The sequence below is a fragment of the Thermobia domestica genome, chromosome 1 (genome assembly GCF_964235325.1).
Source record: "Thermobia domestica chromosome 1, izTheDome1.hap1.1, whole genome shotgun sequence".
NCBI lineage: Eukaryota > Metazoa > Arthropoda > Insecta > Zygentoma > Lepismatidae > Thermobia > Thermobia domestica.
In genome coordinates, this window is record NC_137454.1 from 124,367,431 (window position 1) to 124,382,898 (window position 15,468).

The 15,468-nt window shown below is 36.3% G+C and overlaps 1 protein-coding gene across 1 annotated transcript; it reads right to left on the bottom strand.

The window, feature by feature from the left end:
- Window positions 1–3,737: 3,737 nt before the first annotated feature.
- LOC145661988 (uncharacterized) lies at window positions 3,738–4,184 on the bottom strand. Its single transcript, XM_081727352.1, has one exon. The coding sequence runs from the start codon at window positions 4,182–4,184 to the stop codon at window positions 3,738–3,740; it is 447 nt and encodes a 148-aa protein (XP_081583478.1).
- Window positions 4,185–15,468: the final 11,284 nt, after the last annotated feature.

Consider the following 15,468-nt stretch of genomic DNA (forward strand, 5'->3'; position numbering starts at 1 on the left):
TGAGAAAGTCGCCCTGGAAAATCTCAACCCAAGCGTAAACTATCCCTTCCAGAGAATTTTTCCAGAGAAACGACTTATACCATACTTTGGCGGTTGCTAATAAAATATTGATGAATGAAATACATGTGTAAATACATTGTCGGCTTGTAGGAGGCCGCTGAAATTTCGAATTCAATTTTCTTTTTCACAATCACCATATTTTCTCTCCAATCATCGCTTAAAAGTAAAATTTTTTAAAAAAATAAGCCATTTACATGCATTAATTGAAACACTTCTCTTAATGCTAATAAAGCGGCTGCTTCGAAGAAGCATTGAATATCTACGGATTCACACACAACAAATAGCATAAGCAAAACCCAGAACAGATATTGTGCTGCCGTAATGCTCTTAGTTGTATATTAGTTTGCCATATACCTTCATGAGTAATGATCTCACTCAATAATCTTCGGCTTGTTTCTAATCTCGATATAAAATATTAATCCTAAATTTGATACAAGATTATTAACAACTTGGTCGCAATTGTCACAACTCAATTTTTTTTTTAAATAATTTTCCAAAGAAAGTAATCAAAATTGTCACAGGTCACAATTGACACATATTCAGATCAAAGACAACTTATTAATTGAGAATACAGTAAATCAGCAGTGCGCAATCGCAATCAATAATACTTTGTCTCGGACTTCCCAAATATATTAAATTAATATATAGTAAGATACTTGTGGCAAATAAGGTCCGGAGGGAAATAAGGCCCAGTGCAAAATTTCCCTTGTTAAAAGCACTGTAGCAGAAATCTGGCAATGTGGCAAGTAGTGATTACTCACACAATACCTGCTTGCGAGAGCTCATCTTCCTGTCCCTGGTTAGACGGAACGCTGGTAGTATTGAATCATTGAGAAGTCAGTTTCCATGTGTTGATATAATTTACGGAGACAATCTTTTGTGTGCAGAATAAAGCTAACTCGAAATGTCTTATATATTTGTGATGATCATAGTGTTTAGTGCTTGGAATAATAGTTACTTTGTTTTAGTCCGAAACAAGTTTGTAAATAATGATTTATAAAATGACGAGTACATGGTCGGTAAATAAGGCCCACCAAAAATCTACTGGCCCTCATTACCCTACAAAACACGTATACGTTGTTAAATACTTAGAAACTGGCAACTTGAATGTGTGTTAGTTTGTTATTCTTTCTTGGCCAATGCCAGCCTGTGTAGTAGGGCGGTCTATCACGTTCGGGCCTAGTTGTTGATTATGGGGGTTCACAGGTTCAACTTCTACATTGGTATCTTTCATAATCTAAATCTCTAATTATATTGCATGCGAATGGCTCATACCACTGATTTTGGGTATATTTTAAGCACATTTTCGTGCGGTTCTGAGCGTTCGAGGTCGTTCATTATGCGCCAAAGGGTGGATCGATGACATGCGAAACTGTAAACGGTGCGGTGTATGGGTATATGACGAATGCATTGTCTTGGTCGACGCCGATGATGAGGAATTAATTTGCTACAAGTGTTATCAAGTGTAAACATTGTTGAAAGTTAGTGTGAAATCTGTTTTCAGTGGTGACTTGTTTATTATATGTCCAAGCTTATTCTTTAAAATTCAGTTAGTTACCACGACTTAACTAAAGACTGCATAACACATGAAAGATTACCTATATCCTTATTATTTCATATCCATATTTTTACTAAATGTTCTTTTATTATTAGTATTTAAAGTACTGTAAAAATATTATGTGTTAACTCAGTTCCAGTGGTCTCTTAGGTCGTAAAATTTTGCTTTTCAAATAGTGCGGGTAGTAAGGACATTTTGTATGTTTCTCTTTCAATACGTTTTTCATACAGTTAGCTCAATGTTTAAGTTGAAGTAAATATACCATAAGATAGATAAAATATTGACAAAATAAAATACATATTAATTTATATCTCTTGCGTTATAAGTATTTACGTAATGAAGCAATTTTTCTTAGGTGGGCATTATTTGCCGCAAGTACCTTATATTTAATTATATATCGACGATTTGAAGGTGAGGAATATATATAATTTCCTATGATATGTATAATTTCATATTTATCTTCATTACTTCCACTTTGGTTTTCCTTTTATCGCGTATTTTATCTCCTGTTCTTGAACCATAAGTGCCTATTTTCCCATGTTTTTACCGCCTAAAAATCCGGGTTGTAATTATGAAAAATTTGTTGGTATGAGAAAGTAGAATGAAAGGAAAAGAAACAAAAAATGAAACTTGAAAAAGGAGACCTACAAACAAAATATTATCTACAATAACACGTAGCATAAGTTATGTTAGAACGTAGAAAACGTTATAGCCATGTTAAGAAGTAGCATAAATGTGCTCAGGCTTTCGAACTAGAAAGGGAGGACCTTTATTTGAGCCCTTTCAGAAAAAAAAATGTGTTGACTGTTTGAATGTGCATTGTTTTATTTATTTATTTATTTACAGCGATGCCGGTTTCTGTATAACTTTGAGTGAGCCCGTTGAGGGATGTGTTTCGTCGTTACGTATAGCGTAACAAGGCATCAATGAGGATGCCAATACGGAGGACCAAGCAAACGTCAGGAGTCCTAGGAACCTAGGTCCCCCACGATCAGTGCCCGTTGTTATTTATCTCTATTATTATTATTATTATTATTATTATTATTATTATTATTATTATTATTATTATTATTATTATTATTATTATTATTATTATTATTATTATTATTATTATTATTATTATTATGTAGAGTGCAAAACATTAAAGAGGAAAGTAAATTGCCTTAATGCTGTTGAATACCTGCGACACCTTTATTTCTCAAGCTCATAGATTTAAATGGGAAATTATTATTATTATTTTTTTAAATTGTTCTGTCAAAATGCATTTGTAGCCTGTGTAAATTTAATATTACTTAAATTAAAAGTCTACTTCATAGAATTTAGTATTCACGAAACAAGGGACATTTAACATAGACTGGAAGAAGAAATGAGTTAAATAAAACCATTTAAATTTCAGTTCATTTTTGAAAGAAATGAGGTTACAAGAAATGTCAAAATTATTAATTGCAGAACACGATAACGCCAAGCTTTGTTTACCTATGCCATTCTGTATTTATTATACCTGACTGAGCAAAACTCATGGGATACCCACTTAATATCTGGTCGGGCCCCCTTTGGCCCTGTGGAGCGCAGCGATATGGCGTAGGAGTCTGCAAGTCCCTGATACACGTTCGGAGGCAGTTGACACCATATAGTCTGCAGAGCAGCAGCCAATTGTGGCCTGTTTGTGGGTCGAGGATCCAATGCCTGGAGCCTGAGTTCCAGGGCACCCCAAATATGCTCAATGGGGTTCATATCAGGGCTTCTGGATGGCCAATTCAGTCGTTGAATCCCACCTGCATGCTCGTCGAACCAGTCACGGACGATATTGGCGCGATGTGGCCCCTCATTGTCCTGTTGAAAGACCGCAATGTCGTCAGGGTGTTGAAACATCACAAACGGGTGGAAATGGCTTCCGAGCAGCTGACGATATCGCGGACAGTCAATGTGTCTTCCAGAACAATCAGGGAGGGCCATTGCATGAAAGAAAAATGCACCCCACACCATGACTGATACCCCACCGGCCTGGATCACGCCCTCGTGGTATGCAGGATCCATCGCTTCATGCAGTCTGCGCCACACACGGTGCCTTCTATCGGCATGGTACAGTTGATACCGTGACTCGTCGGACCATATGACTTTACGCCTGTTGCAATGTCAATCCGTGGTGATTGGTGGCAAATGCACGCCGAAGTGTCCGGTGACGCTGGGTTAGCAGTGGCACATATGTAGGGCGACGGCTTCCATACCCGAGAACAGATATGTTCCGACGGATTGTCCATTGGGAGTCGTTTCTTGCACGGCCAGTGTTGAATTGGGCCGTCATTTGTTGCACAGTTGCTCTCCTGTCTCTGTTGACCACTCGTCCCAGGTGTCGCCGGTCTCTATCATTGAGGGCCTCTAGACGCCCGGCATGGTGTCTGTTGTGGACTGTGACACTTTCATTCACCCATTCTCGGTACACCCTCGACACGGTTGAACGTTTGAAGCCGAATTCCTGCACCACCTCCGAAATAAAATGTCCCATGCGTCGGGCACCCACCACTATGCCACGTTCGAATGCCGTCAACTCACGACGACGTTGCATTTTACTGGATCACTCACACAGCCACTTCCCACAACGTCGTACACACAACAGAAGCCATCGCGGAGCCCTGCAGGTGGCGTTGAGCACACTTGGTGTCCATCCGCGAATCAATGACCTGCTATCCCATGAGTTTTGCTCAGTCAATGTACAGGAAATTTATCCATAACGCTATGAGATCTGTAACAGCATTATGAGAAAGGGATTTTGTCTTGTTAATATTGTACGAAAAGATAAAGGATTTTTTCGTCAAAGATCACAATTATTGATTGATTGATTTGCATTTACATCCTTTTCAACGGCGAGGCTATATAGGAAGAAATCTATAGTTTAAAGTGAGATTTGAACCACCGTAGTGCATTCAATGTTTTCCCAACTAGAATCGAACGAGGAACCTGTTGCAAAAAAGGAAATGCTCTTGTGCTAGCCGATATAGGCCAGTGAAGAAGTCATAATCAATAATTAATACTTATTCCAAGTAAGTCACAAATAGTTTCTGTGTTATTGCTAGAAGTATGCTCATCACTGTTAGTAATATGTGCGTCACTGTTAGAATTATGTGCATCACTGTGAGAAGTGTAATTATATTTATGACAGATGTACGTTGAACTCTGCAAATTTATACGAGTATCTCCTAGTTATTGCATGTTCCCCTCTCCTCGCCAATATTGCAGGAATACCCTTTGCTTCTGGTTTTTTGACGTGTTTAGCGTTTCCTCATTCAATGTAAAATATAAATGAGATTCAAAAAATCACTACGAAAATGAAATGAAATCTTTGAGTTTTACGCCACACGGTTATGCCGGTTAGGCTAAAGGAGACGGTGATTATGAGAAATGAATGAAATTGTGGAATGAAGAAAGTGGGAGAAAACGGGAGAACTCCGAGAAAACCCACGAGCACGGTGTTTGTCCACCACAAAGTCCACACGGCGCGAGCGAGGATCGAATCAGGGACCGCGAGCACCGGAGGTGAACGCTCTACCACTGAGCCACCGCGTCTCCCAAAAATGACTACGAATGTATGAAAATACAGAAAACAAAGCTATAAAATTAAACTTATGTGCAGCTGAGCCGTTGACTGTTATGCATATTTCATTAGCTTTTATCTCTGGTGTAAGAACAATTCGACTGTGACTCTAAAGAAAATATTGTATTTGCCTTTCGAGATCCTGTCTTCTGCTTCTTAGTTGACGTATCCTCCAATTGGTTTATAATGTTGGATAAATAACAAAATAACTGTGTCGTACCAAGAATCAAACCAGAAACCATGTACAGTAAAGGCACGCTCACTTATTACTGGATCGCACATTAAAAAAAAATTCATACACATAGAGTAAAAATAGCAGTTGTATTTTATATACGAACTGAATTTTTTTTAAGGTTAGATAAAAACTGAATGGTTGAAATAACACTGACGGGAATAACTAACGGCCGTTTTTAAATCCCAATATTCTGTACGAGTATGTATAATGTTTACATGGATCTCTAAATCTAAAGGAAAAGCTATTAATTTATACTTTTAATTTTATAATATCGGCAATATTAATGTCCTGTGAAGATTTATATCTTCACACACAACACAGAGTTCATACACAAGATATTAATGAACTACACTGACAAACTGTAAGAGATGATTTCTCACATCAAAATAGGAACAAAAGTTCATATCGATCTGTGGAAAAAGTGTGTACTTTCGTGTCTAGGAATGTCCAAAGGCGTGGGAAAATACATTCCAACAAATGTTATTTCAAACATGATGAATTATGGAGATGGAGATCCATAAGCGACGCACAGGAAGTCATACCTAGCGGCAAGATCGGAAACATTTTGTGTGAACTTTGCGTGATTGCATAACAACACGCCGCTAGTCGAGTGCCAGCAACGACCATCGCTCAGCTACTTCAAGATGTTCTATGCGCGTGTTATACCATTGAACATCTGTACGACTGGCCACTCTACCTGCTCTAGGTGGTTACATGTGATCTAAGGTGAGTACTGTATACTTTTGAACACCCTGTATCTAGCCTATGCATGAAATGTACTACTATCGCAATGTTGAAGTCAATACTCACCGTTACTTTCTTGTGTACGAAATTTGTTGCCTCCTTGAATTTCTTCTAGTTCTTCTTTAATGCATTTCCACATTTCCAGCAATATAAATCTAAGCATATAAGGGCTTCTAATTTCATCAGAGTTCAAGCTTCTAGATGCATACCGGTTTAGGATTTCAGTATACATACATATATATATATATATATATATATATATATATATATATATATATATATATATATATATATATATATAGATAGATAGATAGATAGATAGATAGATAGATAGATATAGATAGATAGATAGATAGATAGATAGATAGATAGATAGATAGATAGATAGATAGATAGATAGATAGATAGATAGATAGATAGATAGATAGATAGATATAGATATAATAGACAAATGTTTATTTTTATAATTTCCTACTCAAGCAGGGTTAAAATCTGGAACCCTCCTTGCGAACGTCACTGGATAGAAAAGTTAATACATTTGCTTTGCAGATGATATGGGCTACTTAGTGAATCTTAATCGGAAATTAACAAGATGCTAGAAATATTAGTAAAACCTGGGAAGAAATAAAACAGACAAAAGTAAGGTTAATTGGAATGAAGGATATTGTAACAGCTATAGAAAAGAAGAAAAGCATATGGGTCGCTGAAAAAAAAAGCTACAAAGACAAAACCAATCAAATGTTGGGTATTATGTTGTATGGACCAGGAACGTCGACGTTATGAAATGGAATGAAAAAGTAAAGTACTTCCCGAAATTTCTAAGTTAAGAAGAAAGCAGAAATTTATTTGGGTTAAAAGGAACACTTACGAAAAGAATTGCGGATAATAGAGGAAAAATCATGAAATAAGGAAAAAGAACACCGGCCAAAATGTAGCTCGTGAAAATTTTTTATTTTCAATGAAAATTAATAATTAGTTATTTAACGCTCACTTATAGTCTTGTCGAAGCATTCTATTGCTGTTTGGGAAAGAAATTCATATTAGTTTAGAACAATGCATAATATTCAACTTAATGTTACTCAATACTACTGAAATGATCAAATAACTAATTCAAAATTATCGGTTTATTTCGATAATCACTGTTCTGTGGATAAATTCAGTTTATGACATTTACTAACAGATGGAAGTAAAGAAAAATTCAATGAGATTTGAAAAAAGCAAAATTAGTGTATATAAGCATTTCTTTTTAATTCAATCGTAATTATCACTAAATAATTCAGAAAGCAATGCTGCACATTTGTGCTTTTTCTTTTGAGATTTATTCAATACTAGTAGAATACCCCCGTTCTTCACATGGTGAGAATACGTTTCATTTTTGACGTAAAATACTAATGGGGACTGAATTTTTATTTAAACGGCATCGAAGGTGTCATTGTTCATCTCAGCAGACCCGAAAACTGTTGATTCGGTACTAATATCGATCATTTTCGATCATATATATATATATATATATATATATATATATATATATATATATATATATATATATATATATATAAGGTAAACGCGTCTGAATTCGACAGGCACCCGAATTCGACATACCTGTGCTTAAATGTTGTGAAATAAGCGTAAGATGTCATCCCTGCGATCGTGAATAGAAGTGGCAACATTATGGGAGTGTCTTTTCTCGTGTGAAAAGTGCGGTTACAGTAGATGAGTCATACGCATGGAGAAAAGAAGGACATTGTTGTGTGTGTGATACACTCTTCGAGAAAAAACACATAATCTTAAGAAAATCATAAGACGGCAGGTTATTTTCGTAAGACTTTTATTAAAGTTAGGTTTGCTTCAAGCAAATAGTGGTACTTTAATGTTGTAAAGGAGTTTCAATCAGTGCGTTTTGCTTTCTTCTGTGAGGACAAAGGTTGTGATGTAACATGAACGGGGGGTTGTCGAAAACACGAGCCTTTATTTGTAACGTGAACCGGATTTCGACAAGGTTGTCGAATTCATACTCAGTAGTGCAAATATAATTTTAACTGAATATTTAACGTACAAGTATGTTCAAAGTCTTTCATAAAGCTATTTGTTGCATAATTCTCCGATAGTTGTAACCTCAGTTCGATATGGAATGTCGAAACCAGGTTCATGCATGTCGAATTGAGGATCATCGAAGTAACTACTCAGTTCAGAAAATTTAAGTTGTGTTCTTTTGCCCGTCTGATAATTTCTGCATAATAATAGAACAATATTTGAAGCTGAGAAGAGATTACTACTAATAATAATGCCGACCTAATGTTTTACATGGATATAATTGAAGGTGTCGAATTCAGATACCGCACTGTCGAAACCAGGTGAAGTGTGTCGAATTCGGGTTCCATTGGCGAGTTCCAGTTTCATAAAAAAATTTAACATTAGCATTTGAGCCTTGAAGTGACTTTTAGTATTAGTAGAGACTGTACATTTCAAGGAAAAAAATGGGCCAACACCGACCAATATTATGGCCACAATAGGTAATTAATTTTGAAAAAGGTCCTTAACCTGTCGAAATCCGGCGCGTTTACCTTATATATATATATATACCCCTCCCGAAGTTATGGGGCTGAATTTGGATTTAAACGGGATCGGAAGTGTCACTGTTCATCTCAGCAAACTCGAAAACTGTGGATTCGGCACTAATATCGGTCATTTTCGATCATTTTTATGTATTTCCTCTCCCCCTCCCCTAAGGTATACAGTCAAAGTGAAATGATAAAAAACATTCCAAATCTTATCTATGTGGGAAATTTGATCGAGATCGGTCGGGTGATTCACGTGTTATGAAGTCACAAACATACTCACTTTCAATTTTATATATTAGACTAGCATGAATTACCCGCTTCGCTGGATTATTTAAAAAAAAAAATGGTAATATGTTCCGTTAATCAGTCACTTTTTACTATTACTAAAGCACTGTCTGATATCGGTCATTTTCGATCAATTTTATATTTCTCCCTCTCCTCCTCCCCATGTTGTATGGCTGAATTTGGATTTAAAAGGCATTAGAACTGTCACTGTTCGTCACAGCGACCCCGAAAACTACGGATTCGGCGCTAATATTGGTAATTTTCAATGATTATATATATATTAGGATGGCCCTTACTTAGGGTAATTTCGTGTTCCGATACGCACACCCACTAAATGTATTCTATATGACGGCATACACGCATAAGGGAAATAGTAGCTCCCTATGAGAACGTTAACTCGTGCCGACTTGACGACAGTCATGAAATGACGTTTCCACATTATAATTTAGAATGTCCAACCATCATAACGGAGAAACTAAAAGGGACAGAGAAACGAAACTTTGCACGAAACAACTAGAAAAAGGACATCTGCCCGTGTACTGACGAACATCACTGGATGAACAGTGTTGCCAATCCAAAAGAAAGTTGTGTTTTTGTAAATCGAATGACCTAAATTGGATATCATTGGAAGCAGCAATGAAAATAAATACAAAAGAGATGGTAAACGCAGATCAGTGTTGTAAACTTTTCGAGACATGACGTGAAACATGTGTTACACGCAAACACCGTGGGACATACACAGGGAGTGAGGTACTAACGTTTGTTCACCTTAAATATTGACAAGAACTGTTTTGCCATCAACAGAAGAGAAAAGTTGAGTTTGGAAAAGGTACAATAACTCGGAAAAGTGAAACTAAATAAAATCATTACATATTTGTTTTGAAGATTACATTACTATATACTAAATTAAATCCTAATTCAGTTATTTGAAAAATTATCAATGCATTTCTTTCCACATTGAAATAATCAATATTACATTTCAACGAAGACATTAATCTTTCATACTCTTTAATCATTTTAAGTAAATAAGAAAATAAGACAAATCCATCGGCCACTTTACTGCAAAGTAAATACTTATTACTATTGGTCAAAAATTGAAATGATAATTTATTTTGTAAAAAAAAAAAAAAAAAAAAAAAAAAAAAAAAAAAAAAAGATAAAATGTTAGATTCTAACCATCAAAAGAAAATACTGAATAAATAAGAAAATGTTCTCAGAATCACACGAAACTGCCTATTTTGTTCTACAAACAAAATCTTTTGAAATGTGATGGCAATGCTTCCTCCAAAATACAGATGGCTAATTAATTTGTTGAAATTAATAAACAGACAAAAGATAGTCTGCAGGTATCAGTAAAATTCAGACTTGAAAATAGTTTGATGAAAAAAACCTGATCTAAAAGTTGAATATACAACTAAGTTGACGGATTAGGAGTTTGCCGGGAAAATAAAGTATGCTCCCTTGGTGTCTGTAGATGTTGAGCGCATCTTTTCGCAGTATGAAATACTCTTGGCCAGGGACGTAGCCAGAGTTCTGAGTTTGCGGGGGCCATATTTGCAAATGAAATAACACACACACACACACACACACACACACACACACACACATATATATATATATATATATATATATATATATATATATATATATAATGTGTATGTATTATGTTGTGTACTCACGATAATTCGCTGAATCGGGGTAGCGCGGCAACCGCGGTTAATCAACACGAAAACATCGTATGGATAACTCACCAATAAATTGTTTTAAATTAAACTTTAACTACTCTTTCGAGAGTTAGAAGAGTAAAGTGAACCTCTCCTACGAAATGCGATAATGAAATAATAATTTAAAAACTATGTATTAATAGTGTTGTTTACTTATGCAAGGACATCCAACTAGAACATTAAGAAAATCAATACTTCATATAAATACTTTTTGATACATTTATACAGGGTGTTTCAAAACAGCACCGACAATATTTGGGAGGTGATTCCTGACACCAAGATAAGACAAAAAGTATAGACCAACCTGGGTGCGCAAATGCTTTCTTTCAAAAAAATGAACTTTGAAGGTCCATAGCTCCAATACTATGGGAGCTACCATAGTCGGGTCAAGACTTTTATTTAGGAACTACTATATGCCCAAGTTTCAGAATCCTGTGGTACTTCCACAACAATTTTTATAGATGTAGTTCGTGAGTACTTCAGATTATATGCACGTAGCCAAACTCCCTCTATAAAAATTGTTGTGGAAGTATTGCAGGATTCTGAAACTTGGATATTTGGTTAGGACACATACTAGTTCCTAAGTGAAGTCTTGAACCGACTACGGTAGGTCGCCTAGTTTTTGAGCTATGGACCTTCAAAATTTGTTTTCGGCAGCCTATAACTCCGAAAGGAAGCATTTGTACACCCAGGTTGATCTATACTTTTTGTTTTATCTTGGTGTCAGGAATCACCTCCCAAACGTTGTCGGTGTTGTTTTTAAACACCCTGTATATACTGTACATTTTTTGCCTTGTACCTTTATATACTTTGTAGCTTGAGAAATAGTTACAAATAATATAGTAAGTAATAGGTAACAGGTAATACATTAACTACCCTAAAAAGTGACATGACTTCCATGAAGTTACCTAAACTGAACACACAAGCTCTCAAGACTTATATTTTTGCGTTAAAATGTAATATTCTACATAGTTAAAGAAACATTATAGCCTATACTAGACTAATAAACTTCAATATAATTTCTACTGACTATTGTGTAAATTTAGTAAGCATTAACAAACTTTAGTATTTGTTAAAGATCTTGATTTCCTTCATATACATTTTTATTGTTCACAAAATCATTAACGTCTTCCGTGCGTCTCAAACATATGAATATTAAAGAGGCCTACAATACTTGAACGTCCGTAAGCATAAAAAATCTAATCAACGAAGTACATATAAAATAATAATTAGTAAAATATTGGTCTAATATTACACCACCACTTTTTATGCTGTTCTTACATCCATCTGACAAGGTTCTGCCACATTGCATTTACAAATTACTTGCTGGACACAAACTGTAGCGCATCTGCGACGACTTTCTGAATAGGCCTATGTCAATAATTTTATCTTCTTCAAGCGTAGAGGCTATCTCTTGTTCTATTTCAAGTGCGGCTAATGCTGATGTTCTGTCCTAACCAGACTTACAACGAAGATATTATTTGATCATTTGGCGTATTTAGGGGGCCTCCGGACTTAAGCCCTTCCCCGAAATTTTATTTTCTATACTAAAGTAAATGACGTATCTTGCAGAATTTTCATATTTCCAGGACTAAAGTTAGCAAAGGCCCCGAAACAAAATCGTAAATACGCCACTGGATTTGAGAGTCTTATGCACGCTGAAAGAACACTCACAAGAAGCTGATAACACAGGTAGCGTCAAGACTATTTCCAGCAAGTTCGTAATTTGGGGGGGAAATTGCCTTGGGCAGAAAAGCTCGCAGGTCCGAGATATTTGTAATTTCTTTCTCCATAAGAGATTCTACGTAATTTTTACAATAACGAATTCATATTCAGGAAAATCTATTTCGAATTGCGTAGCAAACTCTTCCATTGCCTCCTTAATCAAGAACAGTTTTGTTTTAGGATGATATGCGTGAATGCAACCAATCACAGATATATTTTCCTTGCAGAATTTTCTGACAAACTCGTTCACAATGTTGTCATCATTCTCCTAAATTTTCGTAAATAACTATAAAGATGGTCCTAAATTTTCCAAATAAGTACAGATAACGATCACTAAAGTTCATAATTGACTGTTTAAGAACATGTTGGCCCTAATTGATATATCACGTGAGTACCTTTCCATTTCAAAAAATATCACATATTTCAAAATGACGGATTTCAAAATAGCGACGGAGATTCCTGATCTACTTTGTCCATTTTTCTCTTGTCAATATGTGAAACTACCCCTGTTTGAATTGTCTATCTTTCACTATTTTACGATTCAACAATTTCTTTGATATATTTCTATAACATAACATAGCCCTTCTCCCACCAAATTTGACCCCCTCCGTTCCTTATGGCGCTCAGCCGCTATAATTTTGCACATAAAAATATTTCCAGAAACTCTATCAGGTGCACTATGTCTCATCCTGCATCTCAACTTATCCATTTGGACCCTTTATTTGTTAGTCGGTTATAAAAAGTGCATTCGCATAGATTTTTAGCCCTTGGTACTTATGAGGCTGGCAACTATAAGGCGACTATAAGGCTGGAATCACTATGGGCTGGAAAAACCTAGCAATGTTAAAAATGACGAGTCCCAGCCCCAAAGCTACTGATCTTATACTCACATTACCGTTCACTTAATGTTTAAGAAATAGCCTATAAATGGGTTTAAAAAATAACCTTTTCTTAGAAGTACGAATAATTTCATTTTACTATGGATAATTTTTTTCATTTATTGTCGGATAAAAAGAATTTGTAACATAATTTTAAATAAATATTTGAGGGGGCCAAACCAAGATTTGGGGGGCCGGTGCCCCCCCTTCCTAGCTACGTCCCTGCTCTTGGCAAATCGAGAAAGTCTTGACACTTCCCAACATTGAGATTATGAATGTTGTCAAATTCAATTCACTTCTATTTCACCCTTCAGCGCCTTTAAATGTCAAAAAATCGAAGGTCAAATTGTGATAATCATTTACATTTTTCAAAGTTCAATTAAAAACATATTTTAAGTGACCAAACATCTAGATGTAGACTATAGAATTTCATACAAAAAATATTTTTAAAAATATGCGACGTAGTGCAATTATTAAGATACGTTTGATTCTACAAAAAAAAAAAAAAAAAAAAAAACTTTTTTTAAGCCATTCGACCTACCAATTTCAGTATTGTCCGTTTACTATAGCTTGACGCTGTAATTTGACACAAAACCTGTCTAGCGAATCTTAGCAGTCCTTCCCCTTCTTTCCCCTTATCGCAATGGTAACAGTGGCACTAACTCATCAACTTTAGCACTAGCAGGGTTTAATATTTGCAAGTTGCGTAAATTTCGAAACAGTTTACTTCTCCTCTAATCAGGGCCGTAACTTGTTGGGGGAAAGGGAGGGGCAACTGCCCTCCAGGGAGGTTTCCCGCCGTTCGAAGGGGCCCATTTTGAGACAAAATTTTCTTAATCCATATACAATACGAACATGAAATTATAAATGAAGCATCAAACAGGTTCACTACATTACATAAACAAAGCAGCACACAAAAGATAAATAAAACACAAATGGGTCGTGTGCTCATTTCAGTTAAAAATATCTACTATTAGGGGCCCTAGAAATAACGTTTATTCGTATGGCTTTGAGATTTGTCAATATTGTCTCCTTATTTAATTTGTCATGTATGGAACGGGTTCAGGGGCGCAAGTATTGGGCCCGCAAACCTTACCGTGAGGGAGAGCCCATAAAGAGTAAGAGAACGATAAAAAGAGGAAGCCCAAGAATTAGAAAAAACATTTTCTTCTAGGAGGCCCAAATACACTTATTAATGCTTGCCCCCCAGAAAAAAAAAAATCTAAGTTACGGCGCTGTCTCTATTGTGAATTTATTGGTACAGATCTGCTAATAGTTAACCATATCAGGTTGGTCTCTTTAAACCTTGAGCCGTGGAGAGAAAACAGTCTTACAGGAGGATAATATTCAGACTTTAAGAAGGTGGGGAAAAGAGAGCGAGTTTGAGCAAGATGAGAAGAAAGAAACGAAATGAAAGAAGCACTTCTACATTTACTTCATAACGAATTTAAGGAGTCATAAAACGAAAAAAAGGATATCGGAACGCAAGGGCGCCCATCAGGGGGGGCAATATTGAAAACCCAACAGAATTTTTAGAATAGTTACAGCAAAATTTGAAACTATATTTGAAATGTCGCTTTTTCTTGCCCCCCCTCCCTTGGTAACCACAACATGGGCGTCCTTGTCGGAACGCACCACCACAATATTTGCGAAAGTGTTGACAACATAATATTCTAGCGGAATATATCTCCCGCCAATTCTGGAGCGTCAGTGTTTGGCCCAATTCTGGCCTTACAGAAGCTACCATCTAGGCATTCACCTCGTGGGACTGAGGAAAACCTTAATAAGGAATACCAAGCACAGCTGGGTTCATACCCACGCCCGATCTACCTATTTTAATGCCTTTTTTGTGTTGGGCACAAGAGCGGACCCAGGGGTGGCGATCGAGCCGATCGTTCCCCTCCCACAGAAGAGGAAACTTTCTTATTTTGTATATAAATAAAACCCATCCTAGAGTTTGGAGCTCTTAAAAGTAGCTCTAAGTAGCAGTATTACAACCCACCGCCCCCCCCCCCAGAAGTCTGTGCTGGATCCGCCCCTGGCTGGACAGTGTCTGGTAAGGGAACCCAAACAGGGCAAATGTGTACTGCTTTAAAATGTTTACAT